Consider the following 19461-nt stretch of genomic DNA (forward strand, 5'->3'; position numbering starts at 1 on the left):
TTTCTTAAAAGTAATAAAATAATTCTTTAGAAGGATGCTTACTGTTGTTTAATCCAAGTTTAAGAAATTTTTTATACAACAGGATTATTCATAACAGTTTTGATATACTGTATAGCATGTAGTCAATTGAAACCAAAAGTACAATTGGACAATCATAAAAATTAATGAACCTTGAAATTTCTTACACTGCTAATGTTAATGTCATAAAGACATTGTTTAATATAAACAGGGATTTAAAGAGGTACCTCAGAGGATGCTAGCACATCTGAGGGCTAATGTTTGATTGTTTCTACATATCTATTTCCAGGGAATATTAAAGATAAATCATATTCAATACTCAGCCTCTCTGCATTGTCAAAGCAATCTTTATGAATTATGAATTGATTTATCTGAAGTGTGGTTAGCTTGTTTAATTCAAATATTCTGCTAAAACAATTTCCCCACTACCTTCAAATGTGGCTTATTCCCCAGCATGATTTTTTTCACTTTATTCTGTATGAAAAATATATTTACTAACCTATTTACACCCAAATGTCCATAGCAGCTTCCAACTGGGAAATGAACAGCCCTATTTAATGTACCTGCGACCTGATACTGATAAGGTTTCAGGACGGTTACATACAGCAAATACTGGTAGGAATAGCACTTAGATTTATATACCACTTCATAGTGTTTTTACAGTCCTGTCTAAGCAGTTTACAAAGTTAACAATCTGGGGCCTCATTTTACTGACTTTGAAAGGACAGAAGGCTGAGTCAATCTTGAGCCGCACAGAACTGAACTCCTGGAATTAGCAGTACCGCATTCTAACCATTGTGCCACCATGGTCTCTAAAAAGAAGGGGATACAAATCTCATTCCTCCCTCCAAAAATATTTGTATATTGAAGGAACATCACAGCTAAAAACATTATATATATATATATATATATATATATATATATATATATATATATATATGTGTGTGTGTGTGTGTGTGTGTGTGTGTGTGTGTGTGTGTGTGTGTGTGTGTGTGTGTGTTTTTGTAGATTTTCACGGGTACAGGTATGACGGTCTTGGTATATTCGGGTTTCTTCCCGTGTAGGATTTGGAAATCTCTGGCGAAGTTTCGACGAGGTCCCACTCGTCATCTTCAGGCTGGTGTTTCTGTCCTTGTTCTCAGGCGAACACTGCGAGACCTGAGCTGCCTCCTTCTATAAATACTGGTGGCTGGGTGTCTTCTACCAGAAGAAGACACACACCAACCGCTACTTGAACGCAAAATCCCACCACCACCCCGCACAGATCAATTCCGTAGCCAAGACCCTCATTTCCAGAACCAAACGCCTAGCCGACAAAGACCACCTGGAACCTGAATTACACAGTCTCACAAATGTATTAATTTCCAATGGATTCCAAAGAGAGGCAATCAACAACTTAATCCAAAAAGAGACACCCCCCAAGAACCAAGACACAGAACAGGACAATGGCATCGCCCTCCTCCCTTACATCAAAGGCACTACAGATAAAATCAGTAAAATTCTCCACAAACACATCAAGACAGCCTTTGGTACAGATAAAAAAATAGCCAACATCCTAAGAAACCCGAAAGACAATATCCAACTAGAAAACCAGGGAGTTTATCAAATACCGTGTAAAATCTGCCCAGCCACATATATTGGACAAACGAACAGGAGAGTAAATGCACGTGTTGCAGAACATAAGAATGCATTAAAGAAAAAAGAAAAAACCTCCTCCCTTTTCCAACACTTCAAAACTACAGGACATGAAATTGATTTTGACAGTACCAAATTAATTTCCAAAACAGAACACTACAGCAAAAGAATAATCATGGAAGCCATCGAGATAGAAAAACACCCCCAAAATATGAACAAGCGGGATACCTCTCGCTTACCAGACATCTGGAAACCAGCCCTCAAACGTATCCCAGCCATAGAAACCAGACTCAGAACACACATTGTAAAGCAATCAAGTAGCCTGCAAGTTCCAACTACTCAGGATATCACGCCTAATCTACAACCATTAACTAATCAGCATACCTCAGCTACATCAACGACCCCAATTGTTACCCCACTGACTCACCAGGAAGTTTCTACACAGCAGGCAATTGCTGAGCCATCAAACCACACCCAGCCACCAGTATTTATAGAAGGAAGGCAGCTCAGGTCTCGCAGTGTTCGCCTGAGAACAAGGACAGAAACACCAGCCTGAAGATGACGAGTGGGACGTCGTCGAAACGTCACCAGAGATGTCCAAATCCTACACGGGAAGAAACCCGAATATACCAAGACCGTCATATATATATATATATATATATGTGTGTGTGTGTGTGTGTGTGTGTGTGTGTGTGTGTGTGTATATATATATATATATATATATATATATATATATATATATATATATATATATATCAAGAATAGTCCTAAAAATGCGAGTTCCAGGTACATACGTGAATGATGAGGCAGCAGCCATCTCGATCACCGGAACATAGAAACTTTAATAAAACCACTTAGCTTTCGTTAGCGTGCTGCTAACTTCGTCAGAGTTTTAAAATGCCGTGGGAGACAAACATCTTTATAAAGCATTACTCAGTCTGCTCATTGCCCGTGTCACGGGGCCACACCCTTCCCTCCCCCCTGCGGTAAGCCTAATTGTGGGTTTAATCCTGCTGGCTAAAGAGAGATCTACCTCTTTTGCTCGTGTTTGTTGCCTTTTTCCCTCCCCAAGGGAGGGGGTGGAATTGTGAGGCTTAATCCTGCTGGCTGTAGGGAGACCTGCCGCTTTTACTCGTGTCTGTTGCCTTTTTCCCTCCCCAAGGGAGGGGGTGGAGTTGTGAGGCAATGCTTCGGAGGCGTTTGGTATTCCTTTCTTCCCCCCATTGTCGTTGTTACTTTTTATAATGGTACATGTCTGCTCTTGCAATTTTTTTACCCATGTCCTCGTCCTAGGTCTACAGTGTAGACATGGGTAAAAAAATTGCAAGAGCAGACATGTACCATTATAAAAAGTAACAACGACAATGGGGGGAAGAAAGGAATACCAAACACCTCCGAAGCATTGCCTCACAACTCCACCCCCTCCCTTGGGGAGGGAAAAAGGCAACAGACACGAGTAAAAGCGGCAGGTCTCCCTACAGCCAGCAGGATTAAGCCTCACAATTCCACCCCCTCCCTTGGGGAGGGAAAAAGGCAACAAACACGAGCAAAAGAGGTAGATCTCCCTTTAGCCAGCAGGATTAAACCCACAATTAGGCTTACCGCAGGGGGGAGGGAAGGGTGTGGCCCCGTGACACGGGCAATGAGCAGACTGAGTAATGCTTTATAAAGATGTTTGTCTCCCACGGCATTTTAAAACTCTGACGAAGTTAGCAGCACGCTAACGAAAGCTAAGTGGTTTTATTAAAGTTTCTATGTTCCGGTGATCGAGATGGCTGCTGCCTCATCATTCACATATATATATATATATATATTTGTTTTCGTAGATTTTTACAACAGCACGAAGCTTGAAACTTCAGCCTGATGATGGTGAATGTGATTTCACCGAAACGTCGCATAGACACTCAAAATATTACACGGGGCAAAACCCGAACTCAGAACAATCTACATATATATATAAAATTTGTTTTTGTAGATTTTCACGGGTACAGGTATGACGGTCTTGGTATATTCGGGTTTCTTCCCGTGTAGGGGACAGTAATTCATAGACAAGCTGCCAAAGGCAAACTAGCCTTGTTCCAGTTAACAGTATAAGTAATCGTAATAATCGTATCACTATAGGACTTCTATAAGATTTTGGTAATGACACTGCATAGTTACCAAGGATAGCATCAGCACATAATAATAATTTATATTCATTGTTGAATACCCTTAGGATATTAAAAATAGCTATCCAAAGAAGCCAATAGTTCAGGAAACAAATTGAAAATTAAGAAACAAAGTGCGTCCTTAAGATGCCACAATATAATTTGAAAGTTTGAAAAACAATTCCATTCTTAATAACTCTAGCTTTTGGGTAAAGACACCCAACTGTAATTCAATGAACAACAACAAAAAAACCACTTTAACCTTTAATTTTATTTATATCATTTTAAAAACCTTCCTTTGATATGAAAGAAAAATAAAATAACTAATTCCATCAGCTACAATACGCATATTAATCACCAGATGAATGTTCAGTTCTTGCCTATTTTTTTTTTTATAAATCCAGATTCATGTGGCTAAATTATACTTGATATAGCCTTGTGGATAGGAAGGCTATTTTAGCATTCACATCAAGCAAAAGTATTGAACTAGTGTGTGTATCTTGTTGGAGCGTAAAATGATAACATAGAACATAAAGATTATTATAGATATCTAACTCTGTAGGTGCCAATAAGTCTGTATTCATTTGGAAATCCATCCGATTTGAGGTCTTTCCCCAGCTTCACAGATTGCCAAATTTCTATGATTTCTTGCAATGTGAAGTTTTATTTATTTAATTTTATCATGCCAAGAAATCTCTTCGGTACTTCTCAGGAAATTGATAACTTCTTGTGCAGTTACCAGAATCCCGAATCGATATAAGTTAATACAAATACCATAAAATAGATTTTGTTTCAGTAAATAACTGTCCATCATCAGCCTGAACTGCAGGGATAAAACGTTCTGAGTTTTGTTGTTTCAAGTGATAAACCAGTAATTTCTAGTTTTCTTTTATGATTCCCTAATATTTTTGTTAATAAATTTCAAAAAATATTTAAATTGTTCTGAGTATATTAGCACCAGGAAATGCTTTGTTGCTCTAAGAGCTTGGTGTGGTCTGTTGAGTTCTCATAAATGAACAAACTTTTCATTTTATTTTTAAAATTCCTTAATAAGTTCTATAAAAAGAGAACTCTTATAAGAACACATTCGGAATGCCATGTAGAATTTGTGTACATGTAAAAACGTGTATTCTCTACATTCTGTATTTTAAAACACTAAAATATCTATTAAATTCTAATATATATGCTTGTAATTCCTTCCACGTTTAAGAAATATGCTTCTAATTCCCATAAGAGATTTTTCAATAAATATAACATGTTTATTATATTAGTGATGGGACTATGGATGAATGGTTAAGCTGAATGTCTGTTGGAAAGCTGACAGCCTAGGTTCGAGTGTTGGGCAAAGGTTGAGTTCACTTTATTTCCCCAGCTCATATCCACCTAGCAGTTTGAAAGCATGAAAATGCAAGTAGATAAATAGGCAACATTTGGTTTGAAGGTAAGTGTTCCATGTTTCGCTGCACACTCTGCACTATATCATGCTGACCACATGACCATGGAAATGTCTACAGACAACATTGGCTACCTTGGCTAAGTAATGGAGATGAGCACTGACCCCAGAGACAAATGGATAGGGGCAACCTTTACCATTATCTATTATATTAATGATAGTTATTTAATTTTATATTTTCAATTTAGCAAAGCATTAGCAAGACTTCAAATAAAAGCAATATTTTAAATGTGAAAGAAATGAAGCCCAAACACCTCAAATTATTTTATTAATTAGATTGCCATTCTAGCATATTTTGAAGAAAAAGTCATAGGAACAAGCATTTCCCCCCACTTGGGTGCATTACCTTGGTAGTAGTAACACAAAAGTGCTGTCACAATGTATGTGACAGCACATACATTGTTACGTTTTAGAAGAATACAGTACTTGTAAATAATATTCCCGTTACTAAGATTAAAATACCATATTTGATTTAAAGAGTAAACTTAAAGTGGATATGAATTCCAAATTCCATTTAAGTACTTGCATTCTTTAGATTTTGCCTTTTATAATATTATAATGTACTACTTAATGATGTCACTACCTGAAAATAAAAGTAAAATTCTGCAAATTATTTGGAATTTAATGAATATTTCTTTGAATAGTTTTCAGCATTTTATTGCTTTCAAATATTATAACTAAAGTGCAGGGAACTGTACTTTTGTGACATAATAAATAACATCAGTTAATACACTTCAGTGTGCATATACAACAGCATTATTGATAAAGGGATGTGAACTGTTTAATGAAGTGCTGGAGTTTCAAGAGGCAGTAAGTATAATGTGTAAAAATGGAAAGTATAAGTACACATTCATTCCAAACAAAAATAAACTTTTATTTTATTAGAATTTTTTAATCATATCTAAAACAGTTCCAGTGCTTTTTTATTTTAATTTCAAATTGCTTTTGGAAAACATTGAAGTTCTGCATTACAATGTTTATTTATAATAATCAAGAAAATAAATGCCAAGAGAAATTCTATCCAACAATTTTAACAGAAAATTACAGGTGAGGAAACAGTCTCCCTCCATGTTACTAAGGACTGCAATAATTGTAGATCACTAGATATTTATGATAAGCCAGTGGTTAACATAAACATATATTAACAGCTTCAAACAAGGTTAATTTTTTTATCAACACTTCTTACAATTTCACTAGTGCAAGACCATATTTTTTTACCTGATTCAACCTGAAACACAGAATGTTGAATACAAAACTATTCTTTCTCCCCTTTTAAAAAAAGTGCGTCATGTACCATACTTACACTAAAATATTTACAAGCTAGTGGAACACTGTCTGTCTCCATCTCTTGTCAGTGAGGAAAGGCCAAAGTGATTCCTTGATTGCAACCTGAAATGGAGTATGATGACCAATGCCCAACATCAGAAGACGGGAACAGTCAAGCTGAGCATTCTGAGGACGAGGAGCACCCAGCACTGGGCTATCTGTAATCTTTAATTTAAAAGATCAATGTACTTATTGTTCAGAATAAAACAATATTGAAATGCAGTTGTTTCTAAGGTTCCTCTCTCTCTCCCATCCCCAAACCACTTTTCTCTCTCATACTATAATATTGTAATATCATCAATGAATCCTGAAATCTGCAAAAAGTGCAAAACAGAATCACAGGTTAACTACCAAAACATCTGCTCTGGGTCCTCAGAAAGGGGCGGCATATAAGTCTAATTAATAATAATAATAATCATCATCATCATCATCATCTATCAAGTTTTAGTCACTGAATCAAAGATGCATACAGACATTAGTCATTTGTGTCTTCTGAAAAAGAAGAGCAAAATAGAGCAAAAGTTGCTACAGGTTGTGTGCTCGACTTACAACCATTCATTTAAGGACCATTCAAAGTTATAACAGTACTGGAAAAAGTGACATGACTGTTTACTGTATTTATGACTGTTACAGCATCCTCGTGGTTTCGCAAACATTTGGACATATGGCAACTGGTTTATATTTATGACGCTTGCAGCGTCTCGGTGTCATGTCACGTTTTGCAACCTTCTGACAAGCAAAGTTAATGGGGAAGCCAGATTCACTTAACAATAGTGTTTCTAACTTAAGAACTACAGTGATTCACTTAATAATTGTGACAAGGTCGTAAAATGGGCCAGAATTTACTTAACCACAGTCTTGCTTAGCAACAGAACCTTTGGGCTCAATTGTGGTTGTTGAGTTCTACCTCTAGCTTACATTTTTACTTTACTAGGAAACTAAAGGTAGACAGAAGAGACATAGAGGAATTCATTTTTAGATTCAATGAATTTGATATAATTTAAAATATTTCTTTTCTAATTTTCCAAACCCTCAGGTGCCTAGAATTCCTTGCACTTTCTTTCATGCAATCATTTATTAGTGAATGTGTCAGATTCAGGTTAATGTCAGGGTTCCAAGTAAAACCCTGAACAAGACGCCAAGCTTAAGCATTCCTCAATGTTCCATTTTATTAGAGATGTCATATCTGGCAAATCTGGCAAAAACCTGAATCTGAAAGCTACCACATTTTCCCCATCTGAAAGAAAGTCCAAGTCCCTGCCCCAGCACCCATATTTATTTATTTTATTTATTAGATTTATATGCCGCCCCTCTCCAAGGACCATCGCATGAGCCAATCAATGCACTATTCCAACCACACCCTTCCAGGTACCATACAATCCCCCTTCCTAGTTTCCCACAATATTAAATGTGGCAGGCCTGAAGATCTAATGCCCAAGATGGCTTCCAGGCTTGACAGAGTGTTTACATAAAAAGCAACATAAAAGGACAATTCAGATAGTCACTCACTAAGTTATGAGAAACTATAATCAAAAAGCAAATTTTCCTCCTTTCCAAATACCATCTTAATTACAGATGAAATTTTTGAGTTACATTGCTCTAAGGTTACCATTTAAAATTGCAGGGACAAAAACAAACATTGCTTCCCAAAGAGCCAAAGGAAGATCAAATAATTGAATTATTAATTTCAAAATTCCATTAAATGAAGAACAATTCATATCAGTATACAAATGCCAAATGTTTACCAACTACAAGTTGAGTCATTCCGATTATTACTTACTGGTCTTAAGTGGCTACTAGGAAGATTGAAAGCATCAGCCATGGCACGTGCCATTTCAAACTTTGTCATCTGTTCATTACCAGACCAATGGAATGTTCCCTTAATCGATGGATCCTTGAAAATCAACAAACACATACAATTTGAATTCATTTCCAGGAAGGGGAATATAAATTACAAACTTTGTGGGAAGCCACTAAATAATATCAGAAGCAGCATTTAATTCAATGTACTATTTTTTGATTAGAACATATTTTTATGCTACATAATATAATACTTATATATGAATTAAACTCAGACATGTTATTTCGTACACAATAGTGTTACTAGAAAAAACTCAGTGTCTTCTCCAAAAGAACAGTTATGGTTGTTTTACAACTGTTTTTGTTGTTATGGTTACACATAACTTCAAGAACTCTAAGCTGCATTAATATGATGTAATAAAAAAAAATCTCAGTGAGCTATCTGAATATTAAAAGTTTAATCTTAGAATTATCTGATGTTTTAAGTGTGGAATGAATACAGCTCCTGAACACACAGCATTTAGATTGATAGCAGGAAACTTCATAAATACAGTGATCCCTCGAGTTTCGCGATCTCGATGTTCGCTAAACGCTATATCGCGAGTTTTCAACCCGGAAGTAAACAACACCATCTGCGCATGCGTGCCCTTTTTTTTCTATGGCCACGCATGCGTAGATGGTGGAGTTTCCCCACCGGGCTGAGCGGCTTCCCCTGGGTCTTCCCCCTCTTGCCCTGGTAAGTGGCGCGAGCAACGGCGTGGGCGCGCGCACGGGGCCCGCTTCCCAGCTGGGAAGCAACAACAGCAACCGGGTGGGTGGGGGAAGCCCCGGCGGCGCGCGCGCGCGAGGTCCGCTTCCCAGCTGGGAAGCAACAACAGCAACCGGGTGGGTGGGGGAAGCCCCGGCGGCGCGCGCGCGAGGTCCGCTTCCCAGCTGGGAAGCAACAACAGCAACCGGGTGGGTGGGGGAAGCCCCGGCGGCGCGCGCGCGAGGCCCGCTTCCCAGCTGGGAAGCAACAACAGCAACCGGGTGGGTGGGGGAAGCCCCGGCGGCGCGCGCGCGAGGTCCGCTTCCCAGCTGGGAAGCAACAACAGCAACCGGGTGGGTGGGGGAAGCCCCGGCGGCGCGCGCGCGAGGCCCGCTTCCCAGCTGGGAAGCAACAACAGCAACCGGGTGGGTGGGGGAAGCCCCGGTGGCGCGCGCGCGAGGCCCGCTTCCCAGCTGGGAAGCAACAACAGCAACCGGGTGGGTGGGGGAAGCCCCGGCGGCGCGCGCGCGAGGTCCGCTTCCCAGCTGGGAAGCAACAACAGCAACCGGGTGGGTGGGGGAAGCCCCGGCGGCGCGCGCGCGAGGTCCGCTTCCCAGCTGGGAAGCAACAACAGCAACCGGGTGGGTGGGGGAAGCCCCGGCGGCGCGCGCGCGAGGCCCGCTTCCCAGCTGGGAAGCAACAACACTAACCGGGTGGGTGGGGGAAGCCCCGGCGGCGCGCACGCGGATAAGCAGCAGCAGCGAGGCGGCGGGGAAACCCCAATCTTCGGCTCCTCGCTGCTGCGGTGGAAGTAAAAACACCATCTGCGCATGCGCAGATGGTGTTTTTACTTCCGCACCGCTACTTCGCGAAAAATCGATCATCGCGAGGGGTCCTGGAACGGAACCCTCGCGATGATCGAGGGACCACTGTATAACAAACATCAGAAAGACAGGTGTTCAGCTATTTCTTTTTTAAAAATGTTTCAAAGCTGGCAAAGAAATACAGAATGTATAGAGACACACAGGAAGGAGTTGTTAACAAAAGTGACTTTTGTTTAAAATGTTGAATCATTTGTGGGGGGTTTTCACATAAGCATGATGATGATGATGATATTATTATTTAGTTTTGTATGCCACCTTTCTCTCTTTTTGTCTTACAAAGCATAAAAAACCCTCTATTTTGCCACCATAGAATCCCTATTTACCTATTATCACAATTTTAACTATAGTATCATACATTGCATCAAAAATTTTAACCTTGTGATCTTGTACAAGTATCCTACATGTTTTAATCAGAATTTTATTGTATTGTTCATATTGCACTATAATCAGATAGACATTATTATCAGTTCTAGGAAGTCTGCATGTATTTTTGAAACTTCAAATACATAAAAAAATTATAACTAGACATTGCACATATGAATCAATGCTTCAAACTTTGATATAATACATTATAAGAAAGTTCTTACCACCCTTCTCCTCTCAGCTAGCTGTCGACAAACAATGGCTACATCTTTGACATATGTTGGAAACCTTTGCTGCCAGTGGTCCATATTGGCTGATTTGTTATTGAATTGCACCTTATCAAACAGAATTGTCACAGCACTCTCTTCCAACTTTTCAACTTCGCCATATAAAATAGGGATTCTAAGGATGGCAGCACCTAGAGAAAAGATAGAAAAGCCAGAAATGTTGTACAAATCAAAATACGTATGCACACAATTGCCCAGCATGTTCTAAATTTCACACCAATTGGGAAAAAAATGGGAAAGGAACAGATTTAAATGGGACAGGCCAAATTATTTTACATAAGGAACAACAAAAAAGGGCTGGAAACTACTTCAAAACTGCTTCTGGCAATGTTTCTGGAATAATTTTAACTGTCAAAATCTACTTTAGACAGCTTTTCCCCCCATAACTTTGACAATAAAATATCTCGTAATGCAGTATTCTTAATGTAATAATACCTGAGAAAATGACCAACATGACTTGTAAATTCAACAGGTTTTGAAACATATGCAAGAAACATCATTTAAAAATTCAAAATATAGTCTTTGCAACTGCTCATTTAATTCAGCCTTTCCCCTTTCTCTTTCTCTTTTTTATATAATGCACAACTCATCCAGAGCTTGTTTCCTTTAATTTTCACTTAGCCATAATATACTTAGGTAGCATTTTTTTATCCCTTAAAATGTTTCCTTAAGAACATAGCAAGCTGATTCTTATGTGCACATCCAACTAGCAAAAAGTCTATGGAGATCCGCAGTCATCCAGGTCATGGTTTTCCCAAAGGTGCTTTTTCAAGAGGAAATTGGACTTCCTTGTTTTTTCTTTGAAAACATGGTTTCACTTCTCATCCAAGAAGTTTCTTCAGCTCTAACTGTTTGTGGAAAATTAATGTATTTATATTGCTTGAAGACTACTGGGCATTTTCATTCTTTTACAGAGTTGTTGAGGCCACCTGGAGGTTTATCCCTGTCCTCAGGGTCACCTGAGTAGTGCAAATGGATATTGGGCCTTCTTGGATGCAGGATGTTTTCTGCTTGTATCCCTTCATTGTTGAAGACAGGCGCAGGCTGTTGGAGATAAGTGTCTGTGTTATCTGCAACTTAAACTAAAATTCAAATGGTTCTATAATCTAATTTTTTTCCCCTGGGAAAAAATCCTCACACCATTTGAAGAGTGTTCATTCCAAAGTGCATATGTAAATTTATGGAAATTCTTAGTCATCCAGGTCGTGGTTGTTCCAAAGATACTTTTTCAACAGGCAAATGAACTTGTTTTTTCTTTGAAGACATTTTCATCCAGGTGAAACATCTTATGAATTAGATGTTAATTACCATTCTAGTTGTCAATGAGTTCAAGTGATTGATTTGTGAATCCTCTTTCAAATCTTATTAAAAATACGTCAAAATACATTTTGATATGGTCTAGGTGTCTAAGGCCTGAGCTAGTTTTGTATTAATTATTTGTATTTTCCCTTCCTTTCTTCTTAGCTCATTTTAACCACAATAATATACATCTTTTTATTGTAATATTACCATTTATTGTTTTTGTTGTATCTCACTGCTGTAAAACAATAAAAGAGAGAAGGAGAAATGTGTACTCAAAAATAAACTTACCTTCATTGTTTTTGAAAACTGCTCTTTCACCTTCTAGTTTGGTTTTGCCATAGAGATTTAAAGGATTTGGTACATCATTCTCCTTGTATGGAGGGTTTGTTCCATCAAATACATAGTCTGTACTTATGTAGATCAAAAATGCTTCCGCTTGAGCTAAATTTGAAAGACATTTCTCATAATTAAATGAGAATATTTATTATTTATTTATCCATTTATTTATCTATTTATTTATAATTTGACTTCTATGCCACCCTCTCCCAATAGGACTCAGGGTGGCTTACAGTAATATAAAAAAAATATTGTTGTAAGCCGCCCTTAGTCCCATTGGGAGTGGGTGGCATAGAAGTCAAATACAATAATATAAAAATAAATAAAAAAATAAATATTAAAACAATAAAAACCCCATTATAAAAACCCACAAGGAAAACAGTCCAATCAACAGATATGCGTACCACTAATACACAATTCGGCCGTGGCAAATGTAATATTTATGCTAACCAGGCCTGCTGGCAAAACCAGGTCTTCATAGCCTTTCGGAAGGCCAGCAGGGTAGGAACAGTACGGACATTGGGGGGGGGGGGGCAGAAACAGAGAAGGTCCTCCCTCACGATCCTGCCAATCTGCATTGCTTAGTCAACAGGACCTGGAGAAGGCCAACCCTGTGAGATCTTATTGGTCCCTGGGAGGTATGCGGCAGGAGATGGTCCCATAAATGTAGAACTTTAAAGGTAATAACCAATACCTTGAATTGTTCCTGGAGACTAATCAGTAGCCAATGCAGCATGCGGAGCGTTGGTGTTATATGGGTATACCGAGGTACACCCATAACGGCTCACGCGACTGCATTCTGGACTATCTGCAGTCTCCGAACACACTTCAAGGGTAACCCCATGTAGAGCGCTTTCAGTTCTTCAGTAAATTATACCATTTAGAAATTTGCTGAATTATACCAAAGACCTTTATTTAAAAGAGCAATCAGTAGATCCTCTTTTAACAAACCATGTTATGAAACATTAAATGACAGAAATTCTTCAGCACTGGTTGAACTATCTACACTTAAAATATAGAAGATAATAATTTAATCTTATTTTTTAAATTTCTTACCTGCTTCTTTTGCTATAATTCCTGAAGCAGTCACATTGAGCTGAGCAGCAGCATCTGGTTGACTGTCTACAATATCTGGCCTTCTCTCAGCTGCACAATGTATTATCACATGAGGCTGGAATATATACATATGAATAAGTTCATTCAAAGAGGACTACTGAACTTTCATTTATATATACTTTATCAACCTAAAACTTTGTTATATTGCTGAATGACTAATTTACCTGAGATACTCTAGAATGTATACAATATTTATCCTTCCAAAATGCTTTTGCTGTTTAGCATCTTTATATTCTTGCTCCATTCCAAAAAATTTCAAATATACAACATGAAGTAAAGAATTCTAGCAATATAACCCTACTTTTAATAAATTCAGTATCATTTTATTCTAATTAAAAGATTAAAAAAGACCCAGTTGTTCAAAAGCAGAATATTCATGCTACATAATGAATAGGATATGCTAGTATTTAGGTAAACCAGTTAAATTATGGAGCAATTCTAAACAATATAAGAAATATTTCCTTTCCTTTAAAAATTCTCACCTGAAAATCTTGGATTACACTATGAATAGCAGCAGAATCTAAAAGATTAACTTGTTCAAACAAAGGTCGAGCTCTACTATAGCCACAGCCAAGAGTATGCCAATGATTTGCTTTAAATTCTTTATAAACAGCTCTGCCAAGGAGTCCAGTGGCACCAGTTATTAGGACACGTCTATTTGGGATATCAACATCTTCCTAAAAAAAGAAAGAAAGAAAATATGCTCTATAGTCATATAAAATTATCAGTGTTTTTCCCAGAACTCTTGCACGTTCCTTCTGCATATCTCTTTCCCTTATTTTTACACATTCAATTGAACTTTAGCCACAGAATAGCAGCTGAAATAACAATCTGTGTGGTAAATAAAGTTCAAATAACAAAGATAATGTACTATACTGTATACATTTCCACCCCCAAGTGGATGAAGTTACAAAAGGATCAAATTAATATGAGTCATATTAGTTTAAGTGCTAACACACATTCAGACAGATAACATATAATAAATAACTTTTCATTGCATATGATTGAAATTGATATCTACAAAATCGTTAATTTAAAAAATATGTATTCTTTTTATTTTAATTTAAACTGTCAAGACAAAATCTTTCCAAGACGGGTTATGTTTTTTAAATAATGAAATAATACAAAATTACTTTTCTTTACCTATCAACCAGTGGTTTTTCTATCAAGATTCTTTAAAGACAGAAAAGAGAAACAGAAGTCCTACCAAAGTTTTGTCTTTCATTCCAATCAATGATTTTAGCAGGTTTCTGAAATTATAGCTGATCAGTAATTGTAATTTCAATTGCTTATAAAGAATAGCTTTGGAATTGAACATTGATACTAAGAAGTATTTTTCTTTACTTTTTTCCTCCTTTCATGACTCATCTTTTTTAGATTGCTAGATCTTACAGCAAGTTCTATCTTGCTTTTGTTGATCCCTACATTTGTCTGGGGTTTCATGTAAACTTGGGAGCAAGGGTATAAATGCTCTGAAAATGTAGCTGATTAGCAAAGGGTTAATGGAATTTCATATCCTTATCAAGCACTTAAACTAGTTTAAACAAATACAAGGTCTGTCCTTGAAGTTAAAAAAAAGCTCAAATACTTGACATATAATAAAATCAACATTTTTATTTACTTTTTGTGACTTTGGAACTAGGAATTACTTCAGGCTAGGCAAAAAGTAAGGCATTCTTATAGGAGGGATGAAAATGAGCTATCCCACCTCAGGCAAAAGAGAAAGAGCCTCCAAGTCTGCCCAGAGTAAACATGGGGGAGGGAGCCCCTCTTAGGAATTTCATTAGAAGCATATTACCGCTGAAAGGTTTTTTTTACTAGGTCCATGATAACGGAACTGTGGATATTTATTTTTATGAACATTTGAAGATTAACTGTTCGCCTCTCAAGATAGGCTAGTTTTTATTCAACAGCGAGCAGTAAATTTAAACCATCACGTGTGCGAATGGCTTGTTTATAACAACTCTCCGCCCACGCAGGACTAACGGGATCTAGGAAAGTCCCTCCGAAGCTCGCTTCCCCCCCACCACCACACAGAATGTTTACAAACGTTCGTCCTACCAGGCACCCTGAAGCTAGATCTGAAATACACCCCCCCCCCCCCCACACACACACACAAGCTGTAACTAGTGCTGGCTGGGGATTATGGGCGTCCCGATCCAACACATTCAGAGCAGGGAAGGAAAACTCTCATATAAAGACGGAAAGGAAACCGTCTCGGAGCGCAGAGGAAGATCTGCGAGCCAACTCAAGATTTTGCAGCTTCCCGAGGACCCGTTCAGGGCGTCGTCCGCTCCGCAGGCAAGAGAAAGGAAACCGTCGCCAAAGCCGAGCCGGAAGAAGAGCGAGGAGGCGCGGCTAGTTTGTTTACTACGGAAAGAAGGCAGCGGAGAGGAAGAGAAGGGGAGGGGGGGAACGAAGCCTTGAGGATCCTTCCTCACCTCCTCGAGCCAGCAGCTTCCCGGCTCAAAATGGATACGGAGCCCTTTCTCCCACCCGACCATCCCTCCGGTTTTAGTCCGTAGACGCCGCCACCCGCGTTCAGCTAAGACTGTGGCAGCGACTGTCGCCTAAGGCCCTCCCCTTTCCTCCAGCCGAGCCGCCGATTGGTCCTTCTCTCCGCGGGAGGCGGGGTTCAGAGGGAGAGCCTCACTGCGGACGTGCGGACGGCGCGCGCTATAGCGGGAGTGGGGGGGGGGGGGGGCAGACACAGAGCAAGCCCGATCCAGTTTTCTTCTTCAGGAAGGCGTTGCTGGCTTCTTGGTGGGGTGGGGGTTAACAAACTCCCCCACCCGCCCACGAAAGTAGCAAGGAACCTATAATACATTTTGTACTAAGAAATATTAAGAGCCGCAAGACGAAAAACAAAACCTGAAAACATCCTGACCCCGCCTCCCCATGAACTGAATTTACTTCTTGTTTTCTTGCCCCAAAGCACTGTTTAAGTCAGTGAAACGCAACACTACTGCAAGACAGACTTTAGTTTATTCTCCAAGCCAGAATGAAAGGTATGCACTAAAAACCATAGAAAATATGCCTAGAAAACCGCGTGCACAAACTTGCCATCCAGTTCAAAGTAGGTTGCTTTAAGGTACAGATAAAAAGGAACCCAGCAAGCTCTTTTACATCCAAAATGAAAGAGAAATTGCTATCTAATTTCTTATGGACTTAGTTTTTACTTATCTGAAACTGTTGAAGTAAGGTTGCAATGTGGTTGCACTCAAGATTTTTGTAGCACTAAACTAAATTTACTTTGTGTTAACTAGCTTTCAGAAACTGCCCAGTAAAATCTGAAAGACAAGCCATTACAAGTTTGAAATTATCACTACTGATGTTTTTTTATGCTGGCTTTTTTCCATTTGCTGCCCAGAGTAACTTCTTTTGAGATGGGTGGCCCTATAAATTGATTGATTGAGTGCATATCCAAAGAAGTTCAACCTTCAACATGTTAAACACATGGAAATGTAATAAGTTAGTTGCGCAGTGAAGTTAATAATAAACTTAGCATCATCAGTATTGTGAAAATAAAGAATTTCCCTCCCCAAAGTAGTCAAATTTAGGATGGGGAAAAATTGCCTTGTTTCTTTTGCTGATGGAAGCTGTTTGGCTTCCCACACTTTGTTCTGACATAGGTAACAAATAGGAAACTAAAAGACATAAAAATACATATTGTAAAACTAAAATACAATTCAGGAAAGCATCTAGTAATTATGAGTCTCATAAATTTATTTTAATAAAAGGATAAGCCAATAATAAAACCAAATACTATTATAACCTAATATAGACAAATCATCAGAATCATACATTGTTCAATTAATTAATTAGCACGATGATTAGCATAAAATATCAATTAGCATGATAATTTTAAAAACATGAGCTGCATGTTCCACAACATCTTCCACTTCCACAACTATGAGCTATTTATGATCATTGAAGCAACTGTTTCAATTTCTAAAATACTGTGCAAAAGTCAAAAGTTTAACTATGTAACATAACCTGTGTATACAGTACATCTAAAGAAGTTTCAATTAGGTCTTATGTACTGAGTCCGCTACAAAAATTACTAAGCTGTTACTTAAATGTTTGATAATTATGCCCAATTGATTAGAAAGGAAGTGATTTGTGTTTTAGATAATTTAAAAGTACTAATTTCATGCTTTATTAAAATATATGTTTAAAAAGAACTTTCTATTGTAGAAATATAGATTGGAGCACATAAGGCAGTAGGACAATACTTTCTTGGAAAGATTAATCTCTCGTGTGAATTTGTTCTTAATCAGTGTAGAACAGCTTGGTTTTTGTTTCTGTTACCTGTTAATTAAATGAGAGAAGTTAATTGAAATTATTATTGTAATTACAGATTATTTAAATTTCATTGTATTTCTGACCAATTAAGCATCAATAAAATGATAAATACATTGATAGTGCTTAAAATAATAAACACATTAAAGCTACTCTGTTGGTTGATGTATTCATCAAACTAATTCCCCAGGCCAAGTTGTTAATATTGATGGAAGATAGTTATAAGTACTCACTTTCTTTAAAAGGTGTTTTGGGAGCAACATTTTCCTTGCTAGGATGCTGAAAAGCTTTAGCAGGATCAAACCGTCTAACACCCTGAATTTCATTGATTTCATCTTGGAGGTCCTCCCTTGCTTGTTTTTCCTTTGCTACTTGGGCACGCAACTTTAATAAGTCCTAAAAGAAAACATCCGAATACTGTACAAGATAAATTCCAAATATTGCAAACGTGACAATATATGTCCCCTGATCAATTCCACCAAAAAGCTGAGTGATATTATTTAGGGTTCCAAACACTCATGACATGTATCTTTAATTGGTCATATCTCTCTTGTCACATATCAAAACTGCCATGTTCTAATCCAAACAAATGTTTTTGAGACAGTTTGTGCAAACTTTGTGATTAGCAAGAAACCAAGAGTAGGTATTCGCTTAGATTTACAAGAAAGGTTCATATAATGGACACAGCCCATGTCCACTCAGTGAAGCAGTGAAAGGTCTGGATGGGTGCCAACAGGCTCAAACTCAACCCCGCCAAGACGGAGTGGCTGTGGGTACTGCCTCCCAAGGACAATTCCATTTGTCCATCCATTACCCGGGAGGGGGGGACTTTTGACCCCCTCAAAGGGTCTGCAACTTGGGCGTCCTCCTCGATCCACAGCTGACTTTAGAATATCATCTTTCAGCTGTGGCGAGGGGGGGGGGCGTTTTCCCAGGTTCACCTGGTGCACCAGTTGTGGCCCTATCTAGATAGGGAATCTTTGCTCACTCATGCCCTTATCACCTCAAGGTTCAACTACTGCAATACTCCCTACATGGGACTACCTTTGAAAAGCGTTCAAAAACTACAAATTGTGCAAAATGCAGCTGCACGAGCAGTCATGGGCTTGCCCAGACACGTGCATATCTCTCCAACACACCGCGATCTGCATTGGTTGCCAATTGGTTTCCAAATTCCATTCAAAGTGTTGGTTATGACCTATAAAGCCCTACATGGCATGGGAGCAGAATACCTCTGAGACCAACTTCTGCCACATGAATCCCAGCGACCGGTCAGGTCTCACAGAGTCAGCCTTCTCCAGGTTGCGTCAACTAGACAATGTCATTTATTTATTTATTTATTTTATTTATATGCCGCCCCTCTCCGTAGACTCGGGGCGGCATTTGGTGGGGCCTAGAGGGAGAGCCTTCTCTGTGGGGGTCCCGGCCATCTGGAATCTGTTCCCCCGGGAGATTCATATTGCCTCCAACCTCCTTGCCTTTTGTAAGAGTCTGAAGACTCATTTATGCCACCAGGCCTGGGACCATTAGATCCTTGCCTCCTGGACAATGAATGTGTTGAGAGAATGTTGAGTGAATGGAATGATTGTTTTTTTATGCTTTTTGGGGGGGTTAGATTTTTAATTAATTAATTGGATTTAAGATATTGTATTTGTGTATTATATGTTGTGAGCCACCACGAGTCCTCGGAGAGGGGCGGCATAGAAATTCAAATAATAATAATAACAATAACAATAATAACAAC

At 38.6% G+C, this 19461-nt stretch overlaps 2 protein-coding genes across 5 annotated transcripts in view; both read right to left on the minus strand.

The window, feature by feature from the left end:
• Window positions 1-6106: 6106 nt before the first annotated feature.
• On the minus strand, window positions 6107-16008 carry MAT2B (methionine adenosyltransferase 2 non-catalytic beta subunit). Of its 4 annotated transcripts, none has more exons than XM_070739475.1 (7): window positions 15857-16008; window positions 13898-14092; window positions 13356-13470; window positions 12252-12404; window positions 10599-10792; window positions 8360-8473; window positions 6107-6744 (listed from the first exon to the last, which is right to left on the minus strand). In XM_070739475.1, the coding sequence occupies exons 1-7, from the start codon at window positions 15917-15919 to the stop codon at window positions 6574-6576; spliced, it is 1005 nt and encodes a 334-aa protein (XP_070595576.1). In that variant the 5' UTR covers window positions 15920-16008; the 3' UTR covers window positions 6107-6573. The 4 variants fall into 4 exon arrangements, with proteins under 4 accessions (XP_070595576.1, XP_070595574.1, XP_070595578.1 ...); XM_070739473.1 differs by lacking the exon at window positions 15857-16008 and adding an exon at window positions 14623-15707; XM_070739477.1 differs by lacking the exon at window positions 8360-8473 and having other exon boundaries at window positions 15857-15975.
• A 1112-nt stretch (window positions 16009-17120) lies between these two features.
• The window catches only part of HMMR (hyaluronan mediated motility receptor), a 29553-nt gene continuing 27212 nt past the window's right edge, over window positions 17121-19461 (minus strand). Inside the window, exons 15-16 of the mRNA XM_070739478.1 lie at window positions 17951-18113; window positions 17121-17726 (exon numbers count right to left, since the gene is read on the minus strand). Coding sequence (XP_070595579.1) covers window positions 17692-17726; window positions 17951-18113 — 198 coding nt within the window. The 3' untranslated portion in view covers window positions 17121-17691. The remainder of the gene's footprint in view (window positions 17727-17950; window positions 18114-19461) is intronic.

This window comes from Erythrolamprus reginae, chromosome 2 (genome assembly GCF_031021105.1).
Source record: "Erythrolamprus reginae isolate rEryReg1 chromosome 2, rEryReg1.hap1, whole genome shotgun sequence".
In the NCBI taxonomy this organism is placed as follows: domain Eukaryota; kingdom Metazoa; phylum Chordata; class Lepidosauria; order Squamata; family Dipsadidae; genus Erythrolamprus; species Erythrolamprus reginae.

Bases quoted from the DNA above. Each gene is read 5' to 3' on its own strand.
- MAT2B (XM_070739473.1), bottom strand. From the start codon at position 14,733: ATGTTCAATTCCAAAGCTATTCTTTATAAGCAATTGAAATTACAATTA. The intron at 13,471-13,897 runs GTGAGAATTTTT...TATATATTCCAG, and splicing joins GTGTAATCCAAGATTTTCAG to CCTCATGTGATAATACATTG. The intron at 6,745-8,359 runs GTAAGTAATAAT...TTTAAATTAAAG, and splicing joins CTAGTAGCCACTTAAGACCA to ATTACAGATAGCCCAGTGCT.